The sequence below is a fragment of the Zootoca vivipara genome, chromosome 1, assembly GCF_963506605.1.
Source record: "Zootoca vivipara chromosome 1, rZooViv1.1, whole genome shotgun sequence".
Classification (NCBI taxonomy): domain Eukaryota; kingdom Metazoa; phylum Chordata; class Lepidosauria; order Squamata; family Lacertidae; genus Zootoca; species Zootoca vivipara.
Genome location: NC_083276.1, coordinates 55,435,631 through 55,462,580, shown reverse-complemented (window position 1 = coordinate 55,462,580; position 26,950 = coordinate 55,435,631). Strand labels below are relative to the sequence as shown.

The following is a 26,950-nucleotide window of genomic DNA, read 5'->3' as shown; positions in this document are numbered from 1 at the left end:
AGCAAAAGCCAAATCTAAGTGTGGCTCCACCTTCTTCCCCTGTGCGAGTGGAATTCACTGTATCATTGGCCGCTTCCGATGCAATGGTTTTGCAGACTGTCCTGATGGCAGCGATGAAGAAAACTGCAGTAAGTATCTTTCTACCTTTGCGCAGAAGGTTTCCCATTTTTTGTAAATAAAGTAATTAAAGATTTTTTATTACTACCCCAAGCCCAAATTCAGCACCACAATCCTTGCTGCTATTTACAAGTATCTGCATTTGGCTTTGTTAGCTGCAGAACCCATCAGAGGCAAACTGATTTTTATAAATGTAAAACTCTCTCTAGAATAACATAAACCCCAACACCTCTGGAGAATCCTGGAGTTTATGTAGATGAGTAGCTTATCTCTATTGCAGCTTTGCTTTTAAAATCCATGGGTGTATTCCAAGTTTACAAGGCACTTGTCTTTGTAGCTGATCTCTTTTAAATGTTAAGGTCGCAATAGGGCAGCTCGTGAACAGGTGGAGTTCAGAATGATAATTCATACCATTTAAGTTACCTGTAAGGAACATTTCTTTTATAAAATAAGATTATTCATTTTTTTACAGAAGAAATGCCACAGTGTATAAAAGTGCATGTTGTTGGCAGTGGGGTTTTTTTTAAGCCTCATTTATCTTTGCCACATAGGGGTCTTAATGACTGTCATTCTGTGCAATTCTATATTGCTATATTTCATTCTCTCTCCCCCTCCCCATCTATCTCTGTTAACATTTCTTTCCGCTGCATCTTCTGAGATGTCTCCTGAGTCATGTTGTTTCTTGATCTTGTCAACTAAAAAACAATGTATGTTTTCGTTTAGCCTTACAGAGGCAGCACAATATGAAATACATTTTCCTTATGCCTCCTGTTGTTGTTAGTTTGTTGTTGTTGTTGTTTCACTTTATATCACCTTTATCTAAAGATCCCAGGGGAGTGTACAACATTAATTTATGCAACATAATAATAAAATCATAATAACAGTACCCCACGCACACACATTTAAGAAGCCATAGTTTATTTACTAGCCGAAGGCCTAGGTAAAAAAGAATGTTGTTGCCTGGCATCTCAAGACATGTAATGATGGCACCATTTTATATCATCATGTTGTCTTCCTGGGGCTGTGGTTGGTAGAGCTGTTGCCACTGTATGATGTATGATACATTTTATGTACTAGTGAAGTGAGATTTTGGTTTAGTTGAAAAAAAAGCTGTTTGCCTGTCTGTTTATATATTTCTCCTCCCATTCTGTTTCCCCACAATTGTTTTCTTTTAAATGTTTGTTCTCTTGAGCCTCAGTCTCTGTCCTGTTTGCCATTTTGTTGAGCAATGGCTTTCTAGCTTTTGCTATGGCCTGCTGCTCACATTGCCATGCATCAGGAAAGTGCAGACAATATAAAAAATTGACATAGGGAAAATACAAGAGGTGGAGACAGGCATAAAGAGAGAGAAAAATGTGATTGTTTCAGATGCACATAATATGATTTTGTTGTTGGGTTGGTTGCAGTAGTACAAAGCTTTCTGTTCTGTGGAGTGCTGTGTTTCTTGAAAAGTGCCTTTCTCTAAGAAGCAAATAGTGAATGTACTAAAGTGTTACCCTAGTCAGGTTAACATTTGACTCATGTATAGTGGTACCTCGGTTGTTGAACGCAATCTGTTCTGGAAAACTGTTCGACTTCCGAAACGTTTGACAACTGAGGCACAAAGAACAGTCAACAAAGTCAACGGGGAAAAAAGAAAAAAAACGCAGCGGAAGCTGTTTTATTTCTGAGGTGCGTTCAAAAACGGAAGCAATTATTTCTGGGTTTTCGGCGTTCAAAAACCGAAACATTTGGCTTCCAAGATGCTCGAAAAACGAGGTACCACTGTACTGTATGGGATTTCCCTTGGAAATCCCATGCCTATCTGGGTGAAGTCTCAAGCTTAGAGGAAATTGGTGTTCCTTTTGTTTTTACAGCAGCAAATCCCTTGATATGCTCTACTGACCGATTCCACTGCAGGAACGGCTTGTGCATTGACAAAAGCTTTATGTGTGACAATCAGGATAACTGCCACGACAATAGTGATGAGGATAGCTGTGGAAACCCTTCTGGTAAGTAGAATATGATTTTCACAGCCAGGTACTGAATTCTCTCAACCTCATTCTTAATTAACATTATTGCTTTCTTTGCCTGTGTTGAAACATTTTAGCATTCTATTATTATTATTATTATTATTATTATTATTATTATTATTATTATTATTAAAATAATATTTAGGGAGTTCTGGACAAACATGGCCATCATTTTTTGACTTTTTTCAGAGCAAGCCTCAACTTCTTTGTCAAAATAATATGCTATTTATCTCCTGTAGTGTCTTCCCTGTGAATGTCACAAATTCTTGTAAGTACCGCATGGTGTGTAGCAGACAGGTTGCCAGTTCCATAACCACGAAGGTGTAATTTCAGATCAAATCCCCACCAGGAAGTTTCTTGGCTCCAGCAAGAGCTTTGGGAATTGTACACAAGGTGTCACAGTCAACAAACCCAGTGGCTTGTTGGTCCCAAGGATGTCGAAAAATAACATGCCCAAATGCCCCTGGAAGTTCAAAAGCAACAAGGCATTAAGACAACAGCATTCTCCTGTTTATCACCAGTATTTGGTATTCAGAGAGAGAGGGGGGGAGGGAGGGAGGGAGTTGACCAGTGCCTAAACTTCAGAAAGCAACATCTAAGAGTCTGCCATACACAGTCAGGTGTTGTGGAGGTACAGAACAACTCTCAAATCAATGCCTAACCCTCAAAAACCCATGTCTACAGCCTTTTGCGGGCAAGTGGCATATATGAAAGAAGGAGAGGAATTGGGTAGGACTGTTTTCAATATTTTTTTAAGGCTAAAACCCATGTGCTATCAACACAGGTGCTGTGAAGGTGTGTACTGTCTTTAATATAACTTTAAAACCAATATTGATAAAGAAGTTTGAAATTGAATAAAACAAAGTGTTCCACATTAGTGGTGCCAGATTGGGTTCTTAGGATTTTCTGTCACTTTGTGTAGGTTTCTAAATGTGACTCTAAGCAACAAAACATGTGCACACAAATTTAAGAGGGAAACAAACAGGTGTGTTTTAAAGATGCTTTATAACGCCACATGCTATCCATGTGAATTCTAATACCGTATATACTTGCAGAATTTCTGAGACCCTGTGAAGTGAAAAATAATAATAGTGGTAACTAATTCACAGAAAATAACTTTGTCAACTTTTCTGGGGGTTTTTTGGCTCAGTTTCACCATCTACAAAACCAAGTTGTTCACCCTCTCTTTACTGTTCAGGAGTCTCAGATGGAATACATTGCAATATACTTTCTAAAGTCCCAGTCAAATATACTGCAGAGAATCACAAAAGTTTTCTGGTGATGTTTGTCTTTTATTAAGGTAGTTCATTACTTCAAAGCCATATATGGTCCCTTTCAAGCCTACGCTTCCTGTGTTCTTATATGTATTGGTATCTTAAGTTGTATGCTCAAATGGACTCTCTTCTGAGAAGTCCGTAGGTTTGCACTGTACTTTTTTTCTTTTTCTTTATTTAAAATGCAGCAATTGTGTGTTTGCATTATCCATTCAAGTATTTCCTTAAATTTAACAGTAATTCTGTAGCCACTTCATTTTTTGCTTCTCAAATGTCCCCCGTGTGTGTGTGTGTGTGTGTGTGTGTGTGTGTGTGTGTGTGTGTAATCTGCTGTTGCATTAATCCCAACTTTTCTAGTGGACTTCTGTGCCCTCTCACATGCTTGTTAAAAGCTCTTCTTTCTTTTAACCTGTTTGGGTACTGTGAACTCATTTTCCTTTTATTGCTGTGCTTATTGGTTCCTTAACTGACTCTGAATGATGCTTGCAAAGTGCAAAAGCATGGTAATATCCCCACAATGCTGTTATTAGTTTAATGATAGCATTGTTGCCCAATTACAGGCTGGGTGGTCTGCAAGCCTCATTAATTGTTAGTTCGAGTATTCTATTACCAGGCATTGAAGACATTCGCCTTCTGATTAGCATTTTGTCTGCACTCAAACATTTTCTAAGGAAAGAATAAAAACCTGGCTATTAACCCCACTTGGATCTGCTGAGACTGCAGTCTGGCCTTCAGTGACTACCTTCTTTTAGCCATTTTCCAGTTGCTTAAGGCAGGAGGGATAAGTGATCCATTAAAAGATGCAAGTTTAGTGTTTGTGATTACGTTGGAGTCAGCGGTTCTCTAGTCTCATGCTAACAGAAAGATTGCAGGATATATATATAAAATCTATGTGTATCTAAGGCATGTGTAGGTTAAGTCTTTTAAAGCTTCATGGTTTGTATCATTTCCATGATTTGAAACCAGAGCATTTTAAACCTCTAGTTGCTATATTTTATGTTGGCCCTGGTCTCCAAGAGTAGGCACACATGCCGCACTGTGATATTCTTCTATTTTTGTAGGACATGAATAATGGTTTCTGGGTTAAGACTATTCAAGGTATGAGTATGCAGCCTTCTCACCAGAAGGAGATGGTGGGAATCATTTCTAGCCGACACTGGATTTACTCAAAGGAGTTTGCCAAGGGAACCAAAACCCTCCCTACAAATCTGGGAGCCTTTTCATATATTTTTCATCCACATGAGCAATCTGATCTTCCCTGATAATGTGCTTATGTGGGCAGACCATATGCATGACCTCCACCTTCATCCATTCTCTGACCACTCTTGACACCACAGGATTGGTGCCAAAGGTTTTGATGGTTTCAAAGTATTACCAAGGTGAAACGAAGTGCAAAGAAACAAGACCAGGATGATTCTTTGAAGAATGATGGACTGTGTACTTTGGAGAACATTTTGACATCTTACTTTCTCTATCTCGGAAAATTAGAATATCTTCGAAAAGTGCATTTATTTCAGTAATGCAACTTAAAAGGTGAAACCAATATATGAGATAGATGCATAACATGCAAAGCAAGATATGTCAAGCCTTTATTTCTTGTAATTGTAATTATTTGTCGTTAGGCGGGTCAATTATAAATGGAATGTAATTAATGAAGTGTAATAGCGATGTTTATTTTTGTATTATTGTAACTATTTGTTTTATTACTGTGGAATTTCCAAAAGAAAGCATTTGTAAAAATTAAAATAAAAAATAAAAATAAAAAGTTGCATTAATGAAATAAATGCACTTTTCGACGATATTCTAATTTTCTGAGTTTCACCTGTAATTACTTAGTACGTTCCAGGATAAAAAAGTACAACTTATTGAAGATAGACACTTCCTATTAATTCACCCAGTGCAATACTAGTTTCCTCCTCAGCTCCTAAGATATCAAAAGTGAATGGTTCCATCCAGAAACTTGACAGTTTACTGAGAAGAAAATGAACCCGGATCTGAACCCTGCTGTGCGGTGGATTCTAGAAATGTCTGCCAAATGCTGCAGGCACATCCTGATTTGCAATGAAATACTCCAGTGTCTTATTTCTAAAATGGAAATGGCTTCTAGCGTACTCTGCCTCACGTTGAGCCTGTAACCAGTCCTTTACACATGGCAGATTGAAATATCCTTAAGCTCACATGGCTGCAATATTGCTTAGACTTCCTGATTCCTTACAGCCCAATTCGGGCTGTGCTAAGTTTCCTTTTATTGAGTCTGTCTTTGGCTTGTTATTTACGTAGGCTGTAAACTGAAGCTTAACGTGCAATTACTGTACATCAGCTTAGTCCAAATGCAAACTGCATCTGGAGCTTAATAGTTAAAGGCAGACTAAATAAAAAAGCAAGAAAATTCTTGAGAACAGATACAAATGAAATGACACCAAAAGCTTAATTAAAGCAAGCCTGTGCTTGTGCATATTTTAGTAGCCGCAAATAGCTTGCTTATAGCATCTGGTGTTCAGAAGTAGCTTCCAGAAAGTTTAATCAGCTGGAAATAACTTTTCCTGATAAGTTATTCTCTTGCCTATTCCACTCATTTTTTTCCACAGTAAAATGTACTTCAGTGGTCTTTAAAAGAAGAAGTGATTTTATCATTTTAGGGGACATCTTACAAGATGCAAAGCATAGCGGCAGTTGTTGAGGCCATTTAAAATGATGCCTATGATGAGCTAGTAATTGAATACCATTGTGCAACTGTCTTGCACTTGGAGTTGTTTTATTATTATTTTTATTTTTTACAATAACTGTCAATTATGCATTCAGTTTTGCAATCTTGCTTGATTTAGAAGGGTGAATAGTTCTGTGTTAATTGGAGAAAAGTGTTTGCTAAAAGCAGGGAAATTTTGAGTTGATGGCTCACTTGTCTTGGATAATTCTTTATGTGGTTTAGCACAAATAATTCCATGCATACTTTTTGTAACCTGTCCTCTCCCCTCGAAATAATTCCTCTCCACAATGCTGAATTTACTTACTTACAGAACTCCTTTCCATAAAAGATCAAAACAGAGCTCATTGAGTGGGGCACCCCCACCCCCAGTTCCTTATTTGTAATTGTAATCTGACTTCATCATATACAAACACTGTGCAAAAATATGGTTTTGATTGGAGAAAGTTATTGTGGATCTCAAACATGTGTTTATGATATGGGTTAGATTAAAGCTTATTTTGGATTCTTGGTTCCTTAGTAACTACACAGCTCTGTTTCAATCTTTTGTGTTAACCAGGAACTGAGAACTAGCAGTCAATTTCTGCATGATTTCTCTCCTAGGTTTTGTAATTATCTGCTCTATCAAGAGAGTAAAGGGAAAGGTTGATTTGTGTCTGGAGATGAATGCTTGCCCCCAATAGGGTTTGCCACATGTGTTGGTTGCCCACCTGTGTACCCTCAACAGGCTCAATTTGTCTTGGGATAAGATTGGTGTAGCAGGCTTGGAGAACTGCTGGGGCGTCTATTATTGATACCCTCACATCTATATATGTATGACTTGGTTCTCTGCAGCCTCTTCTCTCAAGCCCTTGGAATCACCATGTACAAAAAGTGTAAACAAAGTTTATTCATGTAGGACGGAGTGCCTTAAGGCAGGCATCCCCAAACTGCGGCCCTCCAGATGTTTTGGCCTACAACTCCCATGATCCCTAGCTAACAGGACTAGTGGTCAGGGATGATGGGAATTGTAGTCCAAAACATCTGGAGGGCCAAAGTTTGGGGATGCCTGCCTTAAGGGGCATTATGGATTGAAATTCCTCCCGAATGATGTCACCTACACTACACAAATACTCTGAGAATGGGATTTTCTGAAGGCCTGCCACACGTAGGCTAGTTTTCAGCAAGCCTTTTTTCAGCCGAAACTCACTGGAAAGCAGTACTGGCACCTCTCAGGTGAGCACCATTGCCATTCTAAGAGAACAAGGGTGTTCATGGTGAGTTCTAGCACCTCTTTTTCTAGAAAAAAAGCAGTGATTTTCAGGCTTGAGCCAACAGTGAATCATGAACACCTGACCTAAGGTTGTCAGGTGTTTGCCACCTAGCTTTTACCACCTTTTAGGGCAGGCATCCCCAAACTTCAGCCCTCCAGATGTTTTGGACTACAATTCCCATCATCCCTGACCACTGGTCCTGTTAGCTAAGGATCATGGGAGTTGCAGGCCAAAACATCGGGAGGGCCTCAGTTTGGGGATGCCTGTTTTAGGGTAACTTCAGAGAGGCCACTCCTCCTTATCCCAGTGGGTCACAATGAGTCAAGTAGTGTTCTTCAACTCCTTTAAAATCCTCATTTCATCTGTGCTTGAATAGAAATCAGCTTCAACTTCTTTGCCTTGACCCAACCTCGCTGTACAGGAGCTGGGTTTGATACCATGCAGTTTGCTGGATCCTTCTGCTCACCACCAGGTTTGTTAAACCATTTAGAGTCTTACTGTCAATGGAAACATCAAACTGGTCTTCGACTTCGGGCAATTACCGTAGTAGTAGCCTTTATTACTTTGTTTTACACTGAAAATAAACTGTTCACATCTTCCCTTATGCATTCATTGAAACGTGTAATACGTACATTTTATTTAAATTTGATTTGGCTTTCGTCACTTACAACAGTTTTTCAAGAACTTTTTAAACTAAGGCTACCGCTTCAAATCTAGGTTGTTGTTCGGAAGACAAAGCAGCTTTGAGCCTGAATCCAGGTGCAGTTGGCAAAGAGCCATACCACAAAGCGGACCACTGTAGCTATCTGGGTGCATTTCACAGAGAACAAAACTGAGTGGACTACTGTGCTTCCTATAAGTGAACCCTGTAGAATAGCAGTCAGGGAACAGAAAGCTTCCAGAGCAGCTGCCTGCAGGGTACTTATGATCTCATAAGGGGTTGTCAGTTCAGACTTTTCATTGCACTAGATTTCACACCAAATAAAACCTAAGTGGATTTTAATATATGCAATATATTAAACTGATATGTGCTAATGTAATTCTGGTCATTGTGTGCCGATGGGAATGAGTAATTGTTGGCATCTGGCATAAAATAATATTATCTCTCCCCCTCCTTTTTTGTTTAGAAACTTGCCTTAAATATAGGAAGTAATAAGAAGAATCTACTACGTGCATATTATGGTTTTCTCCCTTAGGGAGCTTGGGATCTGTATGCTATGATATGACTTTGAGAAAGATGGGAATTCAAATGGTTCCTCCTTTTATCATTTGCTTTCCCCCATTTAGTTTGGTTAATTGGTAAATCAATTAAAAACCTCTTGATATATTAAAGTACCTCTGATTAATTAGGAAATGGGCTTTTAAAAACAGTTAATACAAGTATGTAGGGGGGAAATGCAAATGTCCCACACCATTTTCTCTTTCACGCAGGAGGAATTGCCTCTTTTAGTATGTTTACCTGCTGCATTGCATGAATGCATAATATAAAAACAAAGTAAAAATGTGCTTTACTTCAGAACTATTTTATTAACATGCATACTTATGAAATATACCCAATATATTATTCATTCATTAATCCCACACAGGGTGCAGCCCTGCGCCCACTGGCTCGCTAGCTGAGTGGTCTTAGGATGAAGTAGACTCTGCTAGCACAACCACAAATGGAGATCTGCTACCTTCTGCCAGAAACGTACTCATGGAAATGACACAAAGCACTGCAGAAAAGCTTTGACAGTGGATTTGCACCCATGGAGTGAAGTAATGGGTGGCATTGGAGAGGACCACATTCATAGACCCCCTGATTGCACAAACACACCCACAAGAGGAGCAAGAAGCTATGTGGCATAAGTAATTCTCCACCCCATGACTCTAGTAGGAGGTTACAGGGTAAAATGGAGGTTACTCCTGCTGCCACACTTTCCCTCTGTTTCTCCCTTCTGAGCTGGGGATTACTTGCAGTTGCAGACATTCTGTGGCTGTAGTTACAGGGATTTCCCTACCCCTTCCAGTGGAAAATATGACTACAGGATTATAGGATAAAAGGATTTCCAAGGAGCTGGAGTTTCCTCCCAGATGAAAAGTGCACAACACAATGGCCAATACTAACAACGTTTTGCATTGCTTAGTGTTACGTCTGAATCCAGACAAAACTGGTTAGTCTTAACAAATTGTTGCAAGCAGCCAACTTTAAACAATGATTTATGAAGCTGACATGTTTAATGAAGCACATTCAGACATGTAGACGTTGGTGTATTTTTTAAATTTTTGTTTACTTTTAATTAGCTTTTAGATGTTTTTAATCATTTTAACTGATAATTCAGATATCCTTTGGAAACTGCTTAGAGGTTTTATTCTAATCAAGTGGAATATACAGTTTGTTCAATAAAAATATCAGCCCTACCTCTAATTGTATAAAGTCCACATCTGAATGGTAAAAAAATGGTTAATCTTGGTTTATTTTTATCTTTATTGTACAAACTGTATATTCCACTTAGTCCTTAGTTTTGCTTTGTGATAGGCAGCAGTTGCCCCATTCCTTCCAGGCAGTGTCAACATCCACGTTACACCTGCTAGTATATTTTGTTAAGACATCTTCCTTTGGTATAGGAGCATTCACCCTTTTTAGTAAGAGATTGCTATAAGTTGAAAGCTCCAACTCTCACATGCCAATAGAAGTTTGCATATTACGTAGGTTGCCTAACCTAACGTCTCAGAGTGCAAGACATATTTCACCATTTAACAAAGATGTAGAATGGACTTGATTATGGGAACCCTTGCTGGGATTTTCTTGATATTCTGGTCTCTTAGATGGCACCTATGCGGTCTGTGTTAGTGCAGTCTCTTGGTTAACAAATGCACACCACACCACAGGTTTCCCTGTGGTAGAGAGCTGGTTCTCTGCAGGAGAGAATCCAGTAATAGAAACTGTGAAGCCATTGAGTTTTCCCACTTACTCCCAGTCATTTATCAAACCTACAGTCACATTGAAGCTATGAACACAAAAGGGTAAAGGTGGGGGTTCTTTGCTTTATTGCTTGTTCTATTCCTTACCCGTCTCCATCAATTCTAAGCAACAGGAGATGAAAGCATGATGCATGGTGATTAATGTTCTGTCTCCTGCCTACTTGGTGACCTCAGTAAGGTGTTCTCTGCCAAAGGCTGGTGGCATGTAGAATGCTTAAATATTCCTGAGACTGTATGATCGTCTGTGTTTGAACCAATCAGCCAGATTCGTTCCCTTCCAATGTCAGGCAAGAGCAGTCAAAAACCTGAATGGTTGTCTGAATGGTTCTAATGCACCAGAAATATTATGTGGTAGCTATTTCAGTAAGTTAGCTGTCGGCAGGTTGCTCAGAAGAGTTGTGGTCACATAGTGTATCACAGATTGGGGCTGGGTGTCTCCTTTCAGTCTTGGGCAGAACAGGCACTCTTCCATCTTAAAAAAGACCCTGAAGACACTCACCTATCTTTCTTTGTCAGGAAAAAGAATATGGTCCACTGGTGCACTAAATGCTTACAGCTATTCAGTACATTCTCCTGCCACAGTGCCCAGTCTCTCTTGAAGTAAAGAGGGATTAAATGTCCTCTTGCCATGTGGTATTTATTGGTGAGGATGGGTGCTTGCTGTACTGTAATTCCTGCTGCTGTCAAAGCAGCCTGTGTGCTGGATCACTGTATAATACTGCTCATATTTTCAACATATGTTCTGAAGTCTTGATGAAGCACCATAGGTGTATAAATTTCTGTTTGAAGATCAGTTGTTCACCATCTGACCTGCACAGCGGGAATGAAATACTGAGCTGTTCCACTCGCTTTCATCATGACTCATGTTTAATGAGTATAATTGAGAAGGAGGTAGACTGGGTTAAAAATAAAAACAAAATGAACAGTGGAATAAAAGAGATATTTGCAACTCAGTTCTGACAGTGTCATAGCCTTTGCTTGGAGCTTGGAGAGCTTGGAATCGGAGGAGGAGGAGGAGCAGGAGGAGGAGGAGGAGGAGGAGCCAGCTGAGTCAAAGGCCGCTGGGTTGCTGGCTAGGAACATGGATCAGGCTTCCAACATTGAGCTTGAGGCCCCTGAGCCTGGATCTGGCAGGCAAGATTCTTCAGAAACAGCATCCATTGAAACACAGCCATGAAATTCAGGAATCCCCTTTCCCTGAGCCCCAAAGGCAGTGTGCCTCCTGACTATCATATCTATCCAGTGATGCTAGGAGAATGCCAGGTGGGAGGTCAGAGAGAGAAGTGCCAATCTGCAGGCCAGGGGGTTGGCCCTTTAAGAATTGACATCCTTCAAGCAAGTGGGCGGTGCTTAGGGAGGGTAAACTGGAGGCAGGTCTCAGGTCTCTTCAGTCTGTCTTCAAGTTCTTTACTAAGAACTTTCCATGGTGCTGCAGCCACTGGCTTGTCCTGCCTTGTGAGTTTCAATCAGCAGTCAGATCAGGACGGCCACGATTAAGGGTTCATAATTATGGTTTGGCATGATGTCTGAATTGATAAACCATAGTTTGTATTTGGCTAGCAACCCAGAAACTGGAACCATTCTTTTGCAGACATGATGTGATGCTCAAATTGACAAACTATAGCTAAGGCTAGAGCATCCTTTCTCAACCATGGGTCACCAAATTCTGTTTGACTACAACTCCCATCATCCCTTGTAGTCCAACAACATCTGGTGACCCAAGGTTGAGAAAAGATGGGCTAGAGGAGGAAGAGAATAGCTAACCAATATCATTTAAGGTGCTACTGAAGGAATTTTTTTATTTTACAATATCATTTGGTTGCATATGCAGGTCAGGTGACCCTTGGAATCAATCCTCTAGCCCAGGCATGTCAAACCTGCGGCCCTCCAGATGTTTTGGCCTACAACTCCCATGATCCCTAGCTAGCAGGACCAGTGGTTGGGGAAGATGGGAATTGTAGTCCAAAACATCTGGAGGGCCGCAGGTTTGACATGCCTGCTCTAGCCCAACTGTGGTTAGGCTTTTGTTTCTCTCTGCCATGATTTCCTCTTCCCAGGTTTACCATATGAACTTGAATGTTATTACTTTGATTTACTGAATGTGTCACGGTAATTCTGCTGATGCTTCTCAGTATGCAATTAAGACAGAGGAAGTCATTTCCTGAACAGTTTTGGCATAAAGGGCATGTTTGGCAGCAACATTTTCCTGTATGACTCCACTTTGAACAGAATATTATGGGAAGGGGAGGGAATTTTGAGCAAAGTCTAAAAGCATTTATTCTTAGGTTTGACTTGATAGCTTGAGCAGGTTACTGAATTTAACAGCCGATTTATGGAGTATGCTTTTAAATTTTCCACCCTCGTGTGCTTTTGCTGGAACTGGATCCCAGTCCAACTTAGGATGTGGCTGAAGACTCTTTACAGACAGCGACGGGTTAGGATCACCAGGCTTCAGATTCCTTGTGTGACATTTATGGATTTCCCCCAGAAAAACAGGTTTTGGAGTGCACAAATAAACATGTGAACATGTACTAGGATTGTGTTTGCTGGTCCCACTGCTGATCTTTGTGGATCCTGCATGTTTATACTTCCTATGCTCAGTCTCTGTCCTGCAAAAACATATGGTACAAATCAGGCATAGGATGTCTATATATATTTAGCAGTGTGCTTGCAGTAAGTGAACATATGGAGCTTTAGGGTAGCAAAACTGGGAGGTATAGTCCCTTCCCCTTAGCTGAACAGCTCATATACATCTGAATAGAACGACTGTATTCTCAGGGCTGTTGCTGGAGGCCGGATACCTTGCAATCTGGCATCTATACGGGTGTATTTTCCTCTGTCGCCAAAATTGTGCACTACTGTGTTTTGCTCCGTGTCTTGTTTCTGGGAAAAGATGTAACCAGATACCTTCAGCAATGCCAGACAGCTTGTAATCCTATTAATATGTTTCCTGTTCAACTCTGGTCGTCTTTGTTTGAAAAATATCATACAAGAGAGTGAACATGAGCTTGGAAATACCTGGTTCAAATCTCACTATGTGGTTTTAGGCTAATCACTACTTTTCAGCCTCAGCCCCCCCACCCCCACCCCCCAATCTGTTATTTGGAGGTAGTTTTGTTGGCCTACTTACCTTGCGAAGTTTTAACAAAGATTTGAAGTGCAGCACGTCACTTAACCAGGCAGCTGCTGTTCCTCCTTAGTAGGTAAAGGTGGCTGCAGCACATGAAACTCGGAGCAGCTGTGGCATCTGCTGAGCCCTGGGCTGCTGATCTTTCCTCCAAAAGCACTGCTTCCAGCGAAGTAAACCTGCCCTGCAAGCTGTTCCAGTCTCATCCCTTCTCCAGGCAGAGGAGGTTTACAAAAATACACCTGTTGCCCTCCGGAGGAGGAGGATACTGTGTGAATTGGTCCTTATTCTAGCCAGTATTTTTCACTGATACAACTCCGTAAATGAACTATTCAATGGACTAAAGGATGGGAAATCCATGGCTCCCCGCCAGCTATTGTTGGACTTCATGTCCCATCAGTTAACAGCCAGCATGGCCAGTGGTCAGGGGTGATGGGAGTTGCAGCCCAACAACATATTGGTGGGTAGGTCACAGGTCCCCCCACCAACAAAACCCTAACTACCTACATGCAATACTTTGCCATACCATTAGCATAAGCATACCTGCGAACAGCAGGAGTGTAGCCTCTGTAATTCTGATAGTTTAGCTGGCATTTCCAGCCCATTCTCACAGTCAAGTGAAAACATGTTTTCAGGATTCAGGGGAAAGTATTAGCCTGAGGGAGGCATGCTGCTCGCGGCATATTAGCCGTCTCTACTTTGGGGGGTGGGTTACAGTGTTATGTATTTAGTAGTGGGTGCTTATGCCTAGAGTTCTAGTTTCTAAAATAAAGTCTGACTATGGTCCCCCTAAAACTTCATTCACCCCATGAGTGAGATTCAAATTACCCAATCAGTAGCAAACGGACAGAGAGACTATTTTATAATATATGTGGCTACACTTTTTATCTTATTTCCTAAGGTACAAAGCATATATGCCATGCACATTTAATTTGTGCCTCACTGTCAGATAAGTGCTGAACTTCTGCTGTGCATTGGAGCATCACTAAATTGTACGTTAGAGATAGTTGCCTGTACTAATTGTTTCCCGGGGGCTTATTGATCAATATTGCTTTATGTTTGTTAGCAGTAAAGTCCAAACCTATCTGAAATGATATACGCTTTGTTAGTTGTTGAAAATTATTGTTAATTAAGGGTCACTGAGGGTGTATACATATTTAATATGCTCCTTTCATACTGCAGCACAGATGTCTTAAAATGTCCTAAGTTAACATTAAGGCAAACTAGCCAAATTTAAGCACTATGAATTGCTGTTGGTTTTAGTGAAACAAAATTAAGCACATATGGCTTAAACGGGCTCTAAATAGACATATTTTTCAGTTTAGCTTGTAGTTACTTAACTTTTGGTCTTCCTTTCTTAGTGTAAACCTGTTTTGTTACATTTTTAATTCACCATGGCAACCAAAGAGACACTAGTTAGAGAGGCTTGTCAGCAATCTCCAGGTCCAATTGGTCAGCTGTTTCTCAGCAATGCAAAAACAGGGGGTCGGTGAGCCTTACTAAACTAGTGCTATTCATATTTTGTTTTCCATTTTGATGACTAGTTTCAATCACTACATTCATTCTTGCACAGAGAATCATTTCTGGATTTTGTTTCTCCCTCTTTCCCAGTTTCTATAAAAGCAAGCTCAACAAATATGTAGCAGGAGCTTATGCTTGCTGTCCTTTAAATCATTAAGTTCTTTGAATATATTCACAGTGCACTATTATTTAAACCTCTCACTATGCAAAGGGCTAGCATTCACCAATATATCACAAAGTGAACTTAGTTATACATTTGTGATTGCTGACCCTTGGTATAGTAGGAGGTTGAAATAATAAGGATGGGAACTGAAAATACTCCATCTTGTGGCAAGTATAGATGCTTGTTACCTCTCTGGATGAAATTATATCTCTTTTTCCCAGTGCACATTTGGTACCTGAAACATCATTTTGCAAATGGGTTTCTTAAGAGAGAGAAAATTAAATACTGTTTCCCTTTCAGAATATTGGATAGCTATTTAACTATCCATACAAGCCTCTCAAAAAAGTTGAGACAGAGGTAGTTTTGTCAGCTCTTTCAGCTCTGCTCTATTACAAATTGCTATTACCTTGAAACCTGGCTTGATTCATCAAGCAAAATATGTAGCAAGTATAATTATTTTAGTCCTAAAGAAGACAATTTTAATGCTCTTCATTCATTTTTGTTTTATTCATTCATATATTCTCTCTTCAGTATAAAGAAGACTCATTTGGTGTAGGATTTATTTGTGCAGTGTCTTCCAGTTTCTCTGAGTAGCACTGCTGGTAGTGAAAGGGTGCCAGTAGTCTTCCTAAATTAGTACTTTTTGTCACAACAGCATTTCTGCCAGGTTGAACATCTATTCTTTTCCACCTTAATGGTGGATATGTGCGTGTGTGAGAGAGAAATGGTTTGTGTGACAGTTTATGCCTCCACCCCACCAGATTGAAAATGGATAGCAACTGCCACTGAATCCACACAGAGATAAAATTACTCTCAGACCATGCATGCAGCACTTCTAACATGCCTAACCTAGGATGCAAAGTCTTTCCTCAATACCATTTTACTCTGCACCTATGTTGGTTAAATTTGTATTCCGAGACTAAGTCTTGAAGCCTATCTTAAATGGTCACATGTAAATACATTTCCTCCCATATTGCCAAGGCTCTTGGGAAACAGCCTGGAATTTTGAAGAAACTTTCTTACTGTGAGACCAGAGAGCACAGAGTCCTGGAGTTCCTGCATTATCTTGCTCCAGCTTAATATAGCTGGTGCTAGTGGATTTTCCATGGAGATTTGCCACACTTTTCTTCCCCTTTCCTCCTGCAACTCACTCAAGGATGGCTGGAGAAAAGCCAGCAAAATTATTTCGTGCTGAGACTTTAAGGCTCCCCAGAGCCACTAGGTCTGTGGAAAAGTGATCTTTGCCTAACAGCAAAACTGTGTAAAATGCTTTTTAGGCCAGTTCCCTTAGCAGTCAACTGATGCTTCTTTCTGTTTCATCACTTATTTCCTTGCACTTTTGTTCTTTTATGCATATGTTAACACCTCTCTGTATGCTGCTTTTCCTCCTTGGCCTGTCTAGAATCCTATTCTTAAAGAAACTATATCTGTGATAGGAAATATGTAAAACAGGCAAACCTAATTATTTCAGTTTGTGTACTTGTGACATGTGTGGGTAAGTGAGTTGATGGACAAAGAGTTGTAGGAGTAAGGCACCTGGGTGCTATTTAGTTCCAGAGTCTTGGAGGAGGAAAAGAAGAGTTTGCAGACTGAAGATTTCACGTACCTCTTGGTTTCTGACCTGTTTAATTTTTCAAAAGGTCTGCTTTTTGACCTTCATTGTTTGTAGACTTTATGTAGAAACCTTATAAATGTCATCCTATTTGATGAAATGTTATCAGAATCCTGAGAGATACATTGTTGCTGGAAGCTTAGATGCAGCTACAGCTTTGCAAAATTCTAATGTCTTCAGTTCAGGTTAAGTTTGTCAACATTGGCAAACTTAATTAGAACAGGAAACTAAAAGCATAACATGCATTTAAAATGTATAGATTTTTTTAAAAAAAATACTGTTTGGTGAAAATGTTGCATATCTAAGAACATGTTTCTTTCCATGCATGCAGTGTTCTCATTAAAATACCATCTAGTAGTTTCCATTCTTAAAAGCAAATTCACTTATTCACTCATTTATTCATCTCTTCATCTCTCATTCATGCACAAGTAGGTTTAACCAGTCTTGAAGAGCATCCCTCTCACTCTCCTATTCATTGAAAAGCTTTTCATTTTCCCTCTTAAGGGAGAGTATCTAGAAATAGCTGTGTCTCATTAGGTGGCCTTCATTTACTGAATGATGGAGGGAGGTCTCTAGTCAATTGGAGGAATATTTTAATGGTTGAAGAGTTCAGAAAGGGCAGATTAATGGATGGATTGGTTTGTTCTTCGTGCTGTTCAGCTCCTTTCTATGTTTCCCTTTAATTAGGAATGTCTTCCTGGTCATTTGCAATGTTCTAGCAGCCTGAAGACTAGATTCTGATAATCAAAACAAACTCCACTGATGTAACCAATCACTTATATGAACCACTTATGAGCTTAGACTTAGGTTCGCAATAAGAGAGAGAGAGAGGGGTATTATGATGGAACAAAGTGGGGGTTTCCTTATACTATGAGAATGGTCCCTTTACTTTTTATACATTTCTTAGGAGCAACAGTATATGACTTTGCTTATATGCTAATTGTAGAAGCTGCCAAGCCAAAATCAATTAAATAAACAGTGTTTAGCATTAAAAGAGCATAGGTATAGGGGGTGTATATGAAGGGTGATAGGACAGGGAGACTTATTTAGGTAGAACTGTCCATGAATATAAACCCTATGGAAAGAACAAGGAAAGGTGTATTGGAGATGGTACTTTTTTGTATTTTAAAAATGGCATAAAATCCAACAAGCTGGAAATAAGAAATAAAGTCCTTCAAATAATCACCATAGATGAAATACCAAATAATTTAATACTGGAGTTAAACTCTTCTCTAATCTCCTGAACTGACCAAAGTTCTGAGGATGAACTTGGAGTGGAGAAATAAATAACAGAGAAACATGTAAAGGATATTATAACAGTGCACAATTTTATCTATCCTCTGCATCCACTGGGTAAATGTACATTCAAATTGTGACACACACACACACACACACACCACATCACATTTAATTTCTAAATGTGATAAATAAATGTACCATACAGCCAGCTAGTCATGGAACTGACTAGATGAAAGGCAGCCCTTGACTATAACCAATTAGCACCCAGGATCTATTGCTCAACTCAAATGTTGCTAAAATACTTGGGTATATGTTAAAAATAAATGGGGCAGCAGATTTGTCTAGAAAGTCCAGCAGAGTCATATTGAACTACAAAAGAGGGAGCATTTCAAAGACGAGAAGATTAGTTAAAAGAAAGGTGAAATGAAGAATCAAGAGGGTAAAATGTCTTCAGGATGCTTGGCGGTTAGTATAAGAACACAAGAATAGAAGCTAAGATAGAAATATATATTCTTTCTGTTTTTTAGGAAAGGTACAGTGGTGCATGGTGTAGTTAAGGATTCACAAAAGATTCCTTTTAAGAAGTGGTCCTACTCAAATGAGAAATTAATAATAATAATAATAATAATAATAATAATAATAAATAATTTAGTTGTTGTTATGTATTATTCCCTGCTCATCTGGCTGGGTTTGGGCAGCTCCCAACAGAATATTAAAATATACAATAAAACATCAAACATATTGCAGACCAAATTCTGGAGAAATTACCCAAGTGCCCTCACCAATTTAGCCAATCTAATTTGGCTGTTTGTTACCATCAGTGCAATAAGTTGCATTGCCCATGTTGTTCCCCAGCCCCATTGCTATGCTCCAGTCCAAAACGAGTGAGCACATTTTGATGAGCACCAAATTATTAATAAAACATGACCCACCTGTTCAGTTTGACCCCAATTAACCTAATTTTTAATTGAAAATGAATCTCTTCAAAAAGATTTTTGCAATTCTTAAATGGTAAGAGGTGCTGAAAGATCATATTGTCAGAATGTCTTAACTTTGCTTTGTAAATGGCCTGTTTGAATTCCTTTATACTGTAGTGTTTCAACCCAGTATTGACAGACCTCCTCGGGAGAAAAACTATGTTACAATGTTATATGAAGATCAAATCTATTTGCAAATGCATTTAGAACATGCTGCCAATTTCCATATGCTGGAGTGTATACCTGTGATACGATGCATACCCTTTCTTCATATATATGTGAATGTGGGACATGTCTTGCAGCAATGTGTCAAACATACACTAAGCAGAAAGGTTCATGATTAACTTGTACCTTCCCTCCCTTCTGTTTGGTGAGGAAAAAGCAACCAATAGAATAAATATTCATGAGTTTCATAACCCCACATTTATATCTTAGATTCAAATTTCAGGGAATACATGAAAATAGGAAATGTGCCTCTCATTTATTTCTGCTTCTGTGTATTTTCATACAGTTTTAGTCTTACTCCCCCACCCAACAACAAAACTTAATGTTTGCTTCTTTAGATAGAGAAACACAAAATTGGTTTAGTGTTGGCTGAAAACTGTTATTTCCTCCCTAACCTTATCCATTAAGCTTCTGTACAGGGAATGAAGTTGTTAGTTTAATGAAAGCTTCCAGTTGAGTATTAATTTTGCAGATTCTTCATCTAATAGCAGTGCTTGTTGTCTTCAAAAGTCTGGTTGTAGCCTTAAGATAATTCATCTGAATTCTTTCCCCCCCTCTGTTTTTCAAGCCAGAGTCACATAAGACCACTGAAGCACACTGATTCAGCACTGACTTCTCATGTCAAACTCATTAAATATAGCTTCATCATAGCAGAATACTAAGGAGTCAATGTTGTAATGAGAATATTCCCTTACATAAAAAGCATTTTCTTACGTAAGGGCTCAGCATGGATGATGGTATATCAAGCCAGAACAAGATACAACCTCAACCTCATTTTCAACTTTATTATGAGCATACAAGTCGGTAATGGAAAGTGGCTGCTATGGAAGTTACTTTCCGTGTGACTGGAAATGGATATACAGTCATACCTTGGTTTTTGAACGCCTTGTGAGTTGAACGTTTTGGCTCCCGAATGCCGCAAACCTGGAAGTGAGTGTTCTGGTTTGCGAACGTTTTTTGGGAGCCAAACATCCAATGCGGCTTCCGCAGCTTCCAATTGAGTGCAGGAAGTTCCTGCAGCCAATCAGAAGCTGGGCTTCGGTTTTTGAACGTTTTTGGAAGTCGAACCGACTTCCAGAACGGATTCCGTTTGAGAACCAAGGTACGACTGTACAGTAGTGTGGCAGTCTGTACAGAGACAATGCTGAATGCACACATGCATTAAAACAATGTTTCCTTGCTTCCAAATGTTGCATTTCTCAGATCAGGTACATCCACATTTATTTAAATGTAATAAATGAATATAGATCAATCAACTAAAAAAACCAAACATTTCTCAGATCATAATCAGTCTTATATTTATACCTCCTTTCTTAACATACTCTGCTCCATGTAGATTAAATTAGGGAGCCAACAATCCAAACCGGTAGTTTCTGCAGACCTCACTGATCCTCTCCAGTGAAAAGAGGACACCACCTAAATTCCCAAAAGGAAGTTAGATTTCCTGATGCATGTCTTTGGTGCACGTCTTTTGCCTCTTGGGAAGAGTGAAATGAAGAAAATAAGTAGGCCTTTTAAATACCAGCCAGTGAGTTCCATTTCCTCTCTCTGTGTGTATATATCTATTTTCTGAGCTATCCAGTCCCATGATAGTTAGTTAGATCTTTAATAATTGTCTCCCTTGATACATGGGTTCCCCCCCCCCCCAGGGATCAATCTATAGATGTTTAGTCAGCAGCTTGTACATTGAATGGCAGAGTTTCTATAGCACACAGGTTTAATTGATCTGGATTCAGTCGGTAGCTGACTGGTTCAATGCATCATGTGCATTGAGAAAATTTGCTGACCTGTAATTTCCCCTCAATATTATTAATGAACCAAAGAACACACTGCCAAATTTTAAGGGGTTTTAAAGGCTTGTTTGTGGCTCTGTGGTAAATAGTGTTACTGGTTTAAACATATTGACCCTGTTCATATATGTGCTGTATGCACAATCTCTAGGGAGTTGGGAGATTTTGAGGTCACATCTGGCTATCTCAGGATTGCCTGCTTAAGTCACAAAGCTTCCAGCCCCAGTTCTTCCTTGGCATCTTATGCTTTCCCCAAACCATAGCCCTGTCCCCAGCTAGTGGGTAGAGGACCATGAAGGGGCGATGAAGAGCTATGCTAGGGTACATCTAAGTGGGAGTGGGGTTAATATACTACACACACAGGCATTGGCAACAGTTTTTTTTTTTACTTATCTGATTTCTGTGGAAACAGTAAACTTACAAGGAAAAATAAACTTATTTATAAGCGCTTGGCCATTATGGTAAACAGCCAGTAGTAAATATAAAGAATGAAAATCACAATTGAATAATCATTTCAAGAGCTTGTTAAATAGATTTGTTATTTGAACCGAAGCAACATAAATACAACTTTTTGAACAAAGGAAAACCGATTTGTTAACTGTTGTTTGCCTTTTGCATCACATAGATATTAATCCCTGTCTTCTGTGCAGTGTTTCTGAACATCTAATATTTCCATGGATCTGATTGTTGACAGCATGTTCATACAGACAGTTCCTTTGGTGCCATAGGGGCGTGGAAAATGTAAAAGGAATGATGAAGGTATTATTCCTATAATTTCAAGCGTGAAAGAAAAGCTGTAATGATAGGAAACAGACAGGGAAGGGCAATAAAAAGCTATTGGGGCTAGAAGCAATCTGCTGGTGCTCTTCCAAATATGAACAATGCCAGTGGCAAACATTATTTGTTATTGCACTATTGATATTAACAGTTCCTGAACTGCAGAAGTTATTAAAATTTAGAGAGCCAGAAAATACATTTGAAGAACAAGAAAAAACCATATCACGTGTGCTGTGCCTATTCCATACCCAACAGCAGCTGAAATGGAGCTTCAATGGGTCTGAAATCCTAGCAGAAAAGAAATGGACTCGGGGAGTGGGAAGGAAGGGAAGATACAAAAGATACTCCCAATATGGATTCCAGAAGTGCCACAGATCCCAGAAGGGCCATGCTGGCACATCCACCAGGCTCTCATTGCTTCCTGGCACGGAGACATGCTGCTGAGACTCTTGCTGAGGAGAGAGGATCCTGCATTTTTACCATAGTTTCCACTCTCATTTTGTCAAGCCAAGCGATATGAAAATCTTGTTTGAAGCATGGTATGAAAGTCTCTCATGCAGGGTCAGTTGCTTTAAAACAGTTTTACCTTTCAGCTCTTGGGCATTGCACTTTCTACCTGGCTGTCACTTCTCTCTTGCACAGTGGGGCCAGCAAGGCAAGGTTTCCAGCAGAGAAGCAGTAAGTGGAACAACCCTTCCCTTCCCTCATTTTCATCTGTGCCTCTCTGCAGGGTGGGTTACATTTCCATCGTATGCACAGGCCTAGAGCTCAAGGTGGGCAGAAAGTGTGGAGGAAAGAACAGGAGGAGGAAGGTGGTGGGCCAGAGAAGGGTCCATTGGTCTCCTTTCTGCTGCCAGTCACTGCTGTGCAAAGGCAGAGCATGCAGCCCTGCCTTTGATTTCCGGGGAATGTACACTTGCATTGGACCTCTGGTCCTCTTGACACCATGAATTAAAATTAAGTAGCTAATGTGCTGACAAATAAAAGTTCACAAATCCTAAACCTATTTACCGAGGAACTTCAAATACCATTGAAGATATTTCTGAGTTAGCATCCACAGGATTCCTCAGCAACTTGGGTTTATTTAGACTCCAGTACTCAGATGGCCGTTTTTAGACATGCAGCATCACATCTTTCCCCATTTTGGCTACTGATCCCAATGACCCTTTGGTGAAAACATTAAATTGAAACAAAGGCAGAGGCTTGAAATACTTGTCAGGCAAAGGTGGTGAATCTCAGGCTTGGGAGCCAAATGTAGCGCTCCAGGCCTCTCTATCCAACACTTAGGACTATCCTTAAGCCACGCCACATCCCCTCTCCAATGGCACACCTTCGTCTAGTGCTTTTGGCTGACTGCAATGTGTTCTTTTGTGGAAATAATGCTTGCCTGGATGGAAGGAAGGTGGAAACATGTGGGATAGCTGAATGACGGTGTGAGTGTGTTTTGCATGTCTGGAATCTACAAAGGTAAGAGTCACTTCCAGTGCTATTTTTGTAGAAAAAGAGATGCCAGAACTCAACATGAACGCCTCCCTTGTTCTCTTATAATGGCAGTGGAACCCACCTAAAAAAGCCATGGCCACTTCTATTGCTCTACCTACTTTCATCACTTGTTCCTGCTCACCGCTGGCATACATGCAGCCCACAGAATGTTCTCCACAAGGGCTGTTTCTTGCTTAATTTTTTTCCTCTTACCAAAATTCCTTGCCTGGTTGTCACAGCAAAAAAATAATAAAATTGTTAGTAGCGGAAGATTTTGCTCTTTTGCCATTTTGTTATGGCTTCTGGCATTGGATGCAGGCAATTGGTGTAGGAGTTGGCCCAGCTGCCTGTACACTGTTGGAGATTTTCTTCTCCCCTCACTCTCGCCTGGTGATGTTCCCAAGTGGCCAGCCTTCTGTCAGACAGTTCTGTTCTTCAGTCCCTCTGGCACAGGAGAAAAAGGAAAAGGAGGCTGGAAATCTAACTTGAGATTTCTGTGGCTTTTCCTCTCTGTTCCCTCTCTGTTCAAACAAATGGGTTTGGTCTGAAAAATGCATCTGTCAGAACTAAAATAGTGTATCGGTAAGCATGCTGTTATCATCCGCTGGGATTTGAAGGAATGTGCCCTTTTGAATATGAATGAAAGTTTACATAATCCTCAGAGACTGCCGTATAGCAGAAGACTCCTAGTGTTTTGGGAGTGGATGGTGGTGGAGAGAAGTGTTCACGAAAATAGCTTAAGTGTATCCTATTTTTGGTGCTCCTATTTCTGTCACAATCAACAAACATTTCTGCATAGCATCAGCTGTTCCTTTTCAGTCTGCTTAACTCAGATTAACTCTTTTCTACTTCAGGTATAGCTAAACTAAAAGGCTGGACCAGATTAGAAATACTATTTTTGGGTTGTATCTAATGGAGACTTCGCTTTAGCAGAAATGAGTCAGGCACCCAATTTTTGTCAGCCCCCCCCCCTAAAATTCTTTCTTCCTGTATTGTCAGGCACTGCCATTTTGATATGAGTTGTGTCTGGTGATTTTTATTTTATGAGTTTAATTTATTACATTTTTTGGTAACTTGCACTGGGACCATTTGATGGCAGTCTGTAAATACAAATAAATAAATGATGGTTGTGTTTGGGGTCAGGTGGGGTGGGGTGGTGGTTCTGCAAAAATCAGGTGCACTGATGTGCATTAATGGAAGTTCTATGATTGATTTAGGTAATTTATAACTCTTCATTAAAATCAATACCAGAGTGCAGTACAGCATAAAAATATATGTTATACATAGTAAAAGTAAGCACTTGAAAAAACTACTACTCTTATAATTATTACTGGTAATTATAATGGGGGAAATATTTCCTTTTACTTTCCTTTGGTTTTATTTTCTTGATCCTCCTTTGGCATTCCAGTGGTCAAAGGTGCTCAGATATTCATATGTAAATGAGCTGGTAGGGTAGTTTCAGTGTTAATGATTGTGGTCATTTTTACAGTCTCTGAACCAAATGTAGCTGCAGGGAAATAGTACTTTTCCCACTTCAAACATAGGCTTAAGATGACAGGCAATTATTTTAATTGTGCACCATGTGTCTTTTTCTTATGCATATCAAAATACTATTCCTATGAGTCTGTATATATATGAGTAGTAGCATCATGATATTTTATGGCTGACTACCTACATAAAAATTATTAACCTAGTTAGAATTAATTTCTATAGCACCCATAATGAGTCAAAATGTTCTTAATTATTCATCCTCTAACATCGTAATGAGGTAAGAAACTCTGTTTTCATTGGACTGCTGAGCTGCAGGTGCAGCCAGTGGCTTGCCCAAGGTCTTCCAAATATTCCGGGGCAAAAGTGGACTGTGGACTTGTTTCATGCAGGTTTGAATTTATCAGGTGGAATTCAGTGCCACACTATAGCGAACGCCCCTTCTGTACAAGCATTGCAGCTTGCCAGGTGGAATGATCCCCTCTTCTCCCCCCTGCACACTGTTATGAGGGTTCTTTCAACACACACATTCCAAGCTGGTTTCAGGGGACATGGTGGGAGCAGAGAAGGAGAAAATCCATAGTGCAAGTGGAAACACTCCATATGGGAGTGGAGGTTACATGCCTACTCTCCTAAGCCCTACATCAGGGGTCAGCAAACTTTTTCAGCAGGGGACCAGTCCACTGTCCCTCAGACCTTGGGGGCGGGGGGGGGGGGGCGGACTATATTTTGAAGGGGGGGAAATGAACAAATTCCTATGCCCCACAAATAACCCAGAGATGCATTTTAAATAAAAGGACACATTCTAAACATGTAAAAACATGCTGATTCCAGGCCATATTTAGAAGGCGATTGGGCCGGATCTGGCCTTAGTTTGCCTACCCATGCTTTACATGTTTGTTAGGGCAAAAATAAATTTCCTTTGTCACAAAAGGTTGCATAAAGTGGGGTATTTTCTCCTCTCCTAAGAAGAGAAGGTGAGGTAGATTGGGTGCAAGAGGGAGAATGTGACAGCAGTGAAAGAGATGGTTTTAATGCATTATTATTCAAGCTTATTCAAATATGAGTTATGAAATGAGCAGCAGGCTATAGCAAAGCTCCCCCATATTGAAAGTACCAAATTCTGATTATGAAAGGAATTCAATCCAGTATCAAGCCATCCAGGATGCTTCCCAATTGGGACTTAATTTGCTAACAGATAGTTGACATACCGCAAATGGGTTGTTGGCAACAGATGGGCAACAGGTAAAAAACAATTAAAAAAAATTTGATTTCCCTGTGACATAACAAATCCAGATTAAATTGGGGGTGGGGTTAGTGCATTTTGATACCAATAAAATAATGTGGATGCTGCAAAAGTTCTTTATGCATGAGTAGTACAAATCCTACAAAGAATACCTACCTGAACACATCTCAAACCGTATGTGTGGAGAACCACCCATTCCTGTCTTTGGTAATGTAGTTTAATCTCTCTCTGAAAATTCTTGCATAAAGCTAATCTTTAAAACCACAAACACCTGTTGAAATTAAAATAGCTTTGTTTTTCAATAGACCTCACTGCTAACCAAATTTGAATTTAATACAAAATCCATTTAGTCTGCAGCATTCTTCAAAAGACAGTTTGTGCTTCAGATGTCACTGCTTCATACATTTTCATTCATTTCCTGCAAGATATGTAAAGGTGCAGTTCCCCTCTTGCCTTTCTATATTTGCATGTATTTTCAATTGACAAGAGTATGAGTAGTGAATGTTGCTGAATGTTAATGCCAAAAATATAATGTATTCATTGTTTTACTCCTCTGCTGTAAGTAAACAAAGATAAATAGAAGTCAACTGCATTTCCCCTTTTTCCATTATGTTCTGTACTTTTGTAGAAAAAACTTGAATAGCCAGATTCTAGAAATAGGCTTCCATGAAACAAAGTCCCACAGAGAGAGATACCGGTAATTCTATTTTGCAAGCCCAAGTTAAGCATGACATCCTGAATAACAACTTGCATTTCAGGACTTTGGGAGCAGATGGGCCTAAGAAAGTATTTATGCACTACCAATTGCTGCTATTTGAGTAGAAAGTCACCAACTAAAAGTGAGAGAAAAGCAAAGGAAACTCAGCTACAGAGAAAGAGGGGGGTGTACAGTTCTGAGATTGCAGATCCTGAATCTGCAAAGTCCATTCTACTGGCCAGTAGTGACCAGACATGAGATAATTGGCTAGCTTACCGAAGG

The 26,950-nt window shown here is 39.8% G+C and overlaps 1 protein-coding gene across 3 annotated transcripts in view; it reads left to right on the top strand.

Annotated features, from left to right (window-relative positions):
* Window positions 1-26,950, top strand: part of LDLRAD3 (low density lipoprotein receptor class A domain containing 3) — a 144,844-nt gene that overhangs the window by 83,023 nt on the left and 34,871 nt on the right. For 2 of the 3 annotated variants that reach the window (XM_035116220.2, XM_035116202.2), the window contains exons 3-4: window positions 3-128; window positions 1,974-2,108. In XM_035116220.2, the coding sequence (XP_034972111.1) occupies window positions 3-128; window positions 1,974-2,108 (261 nt within the window). The remainder of the gene's footprint in view (window positions 1-2; window positions 129-1,973; window positions 2,109-26,950) is intronic. The other variant, XM_035116212.2, reaches the window with a different exon arrangement.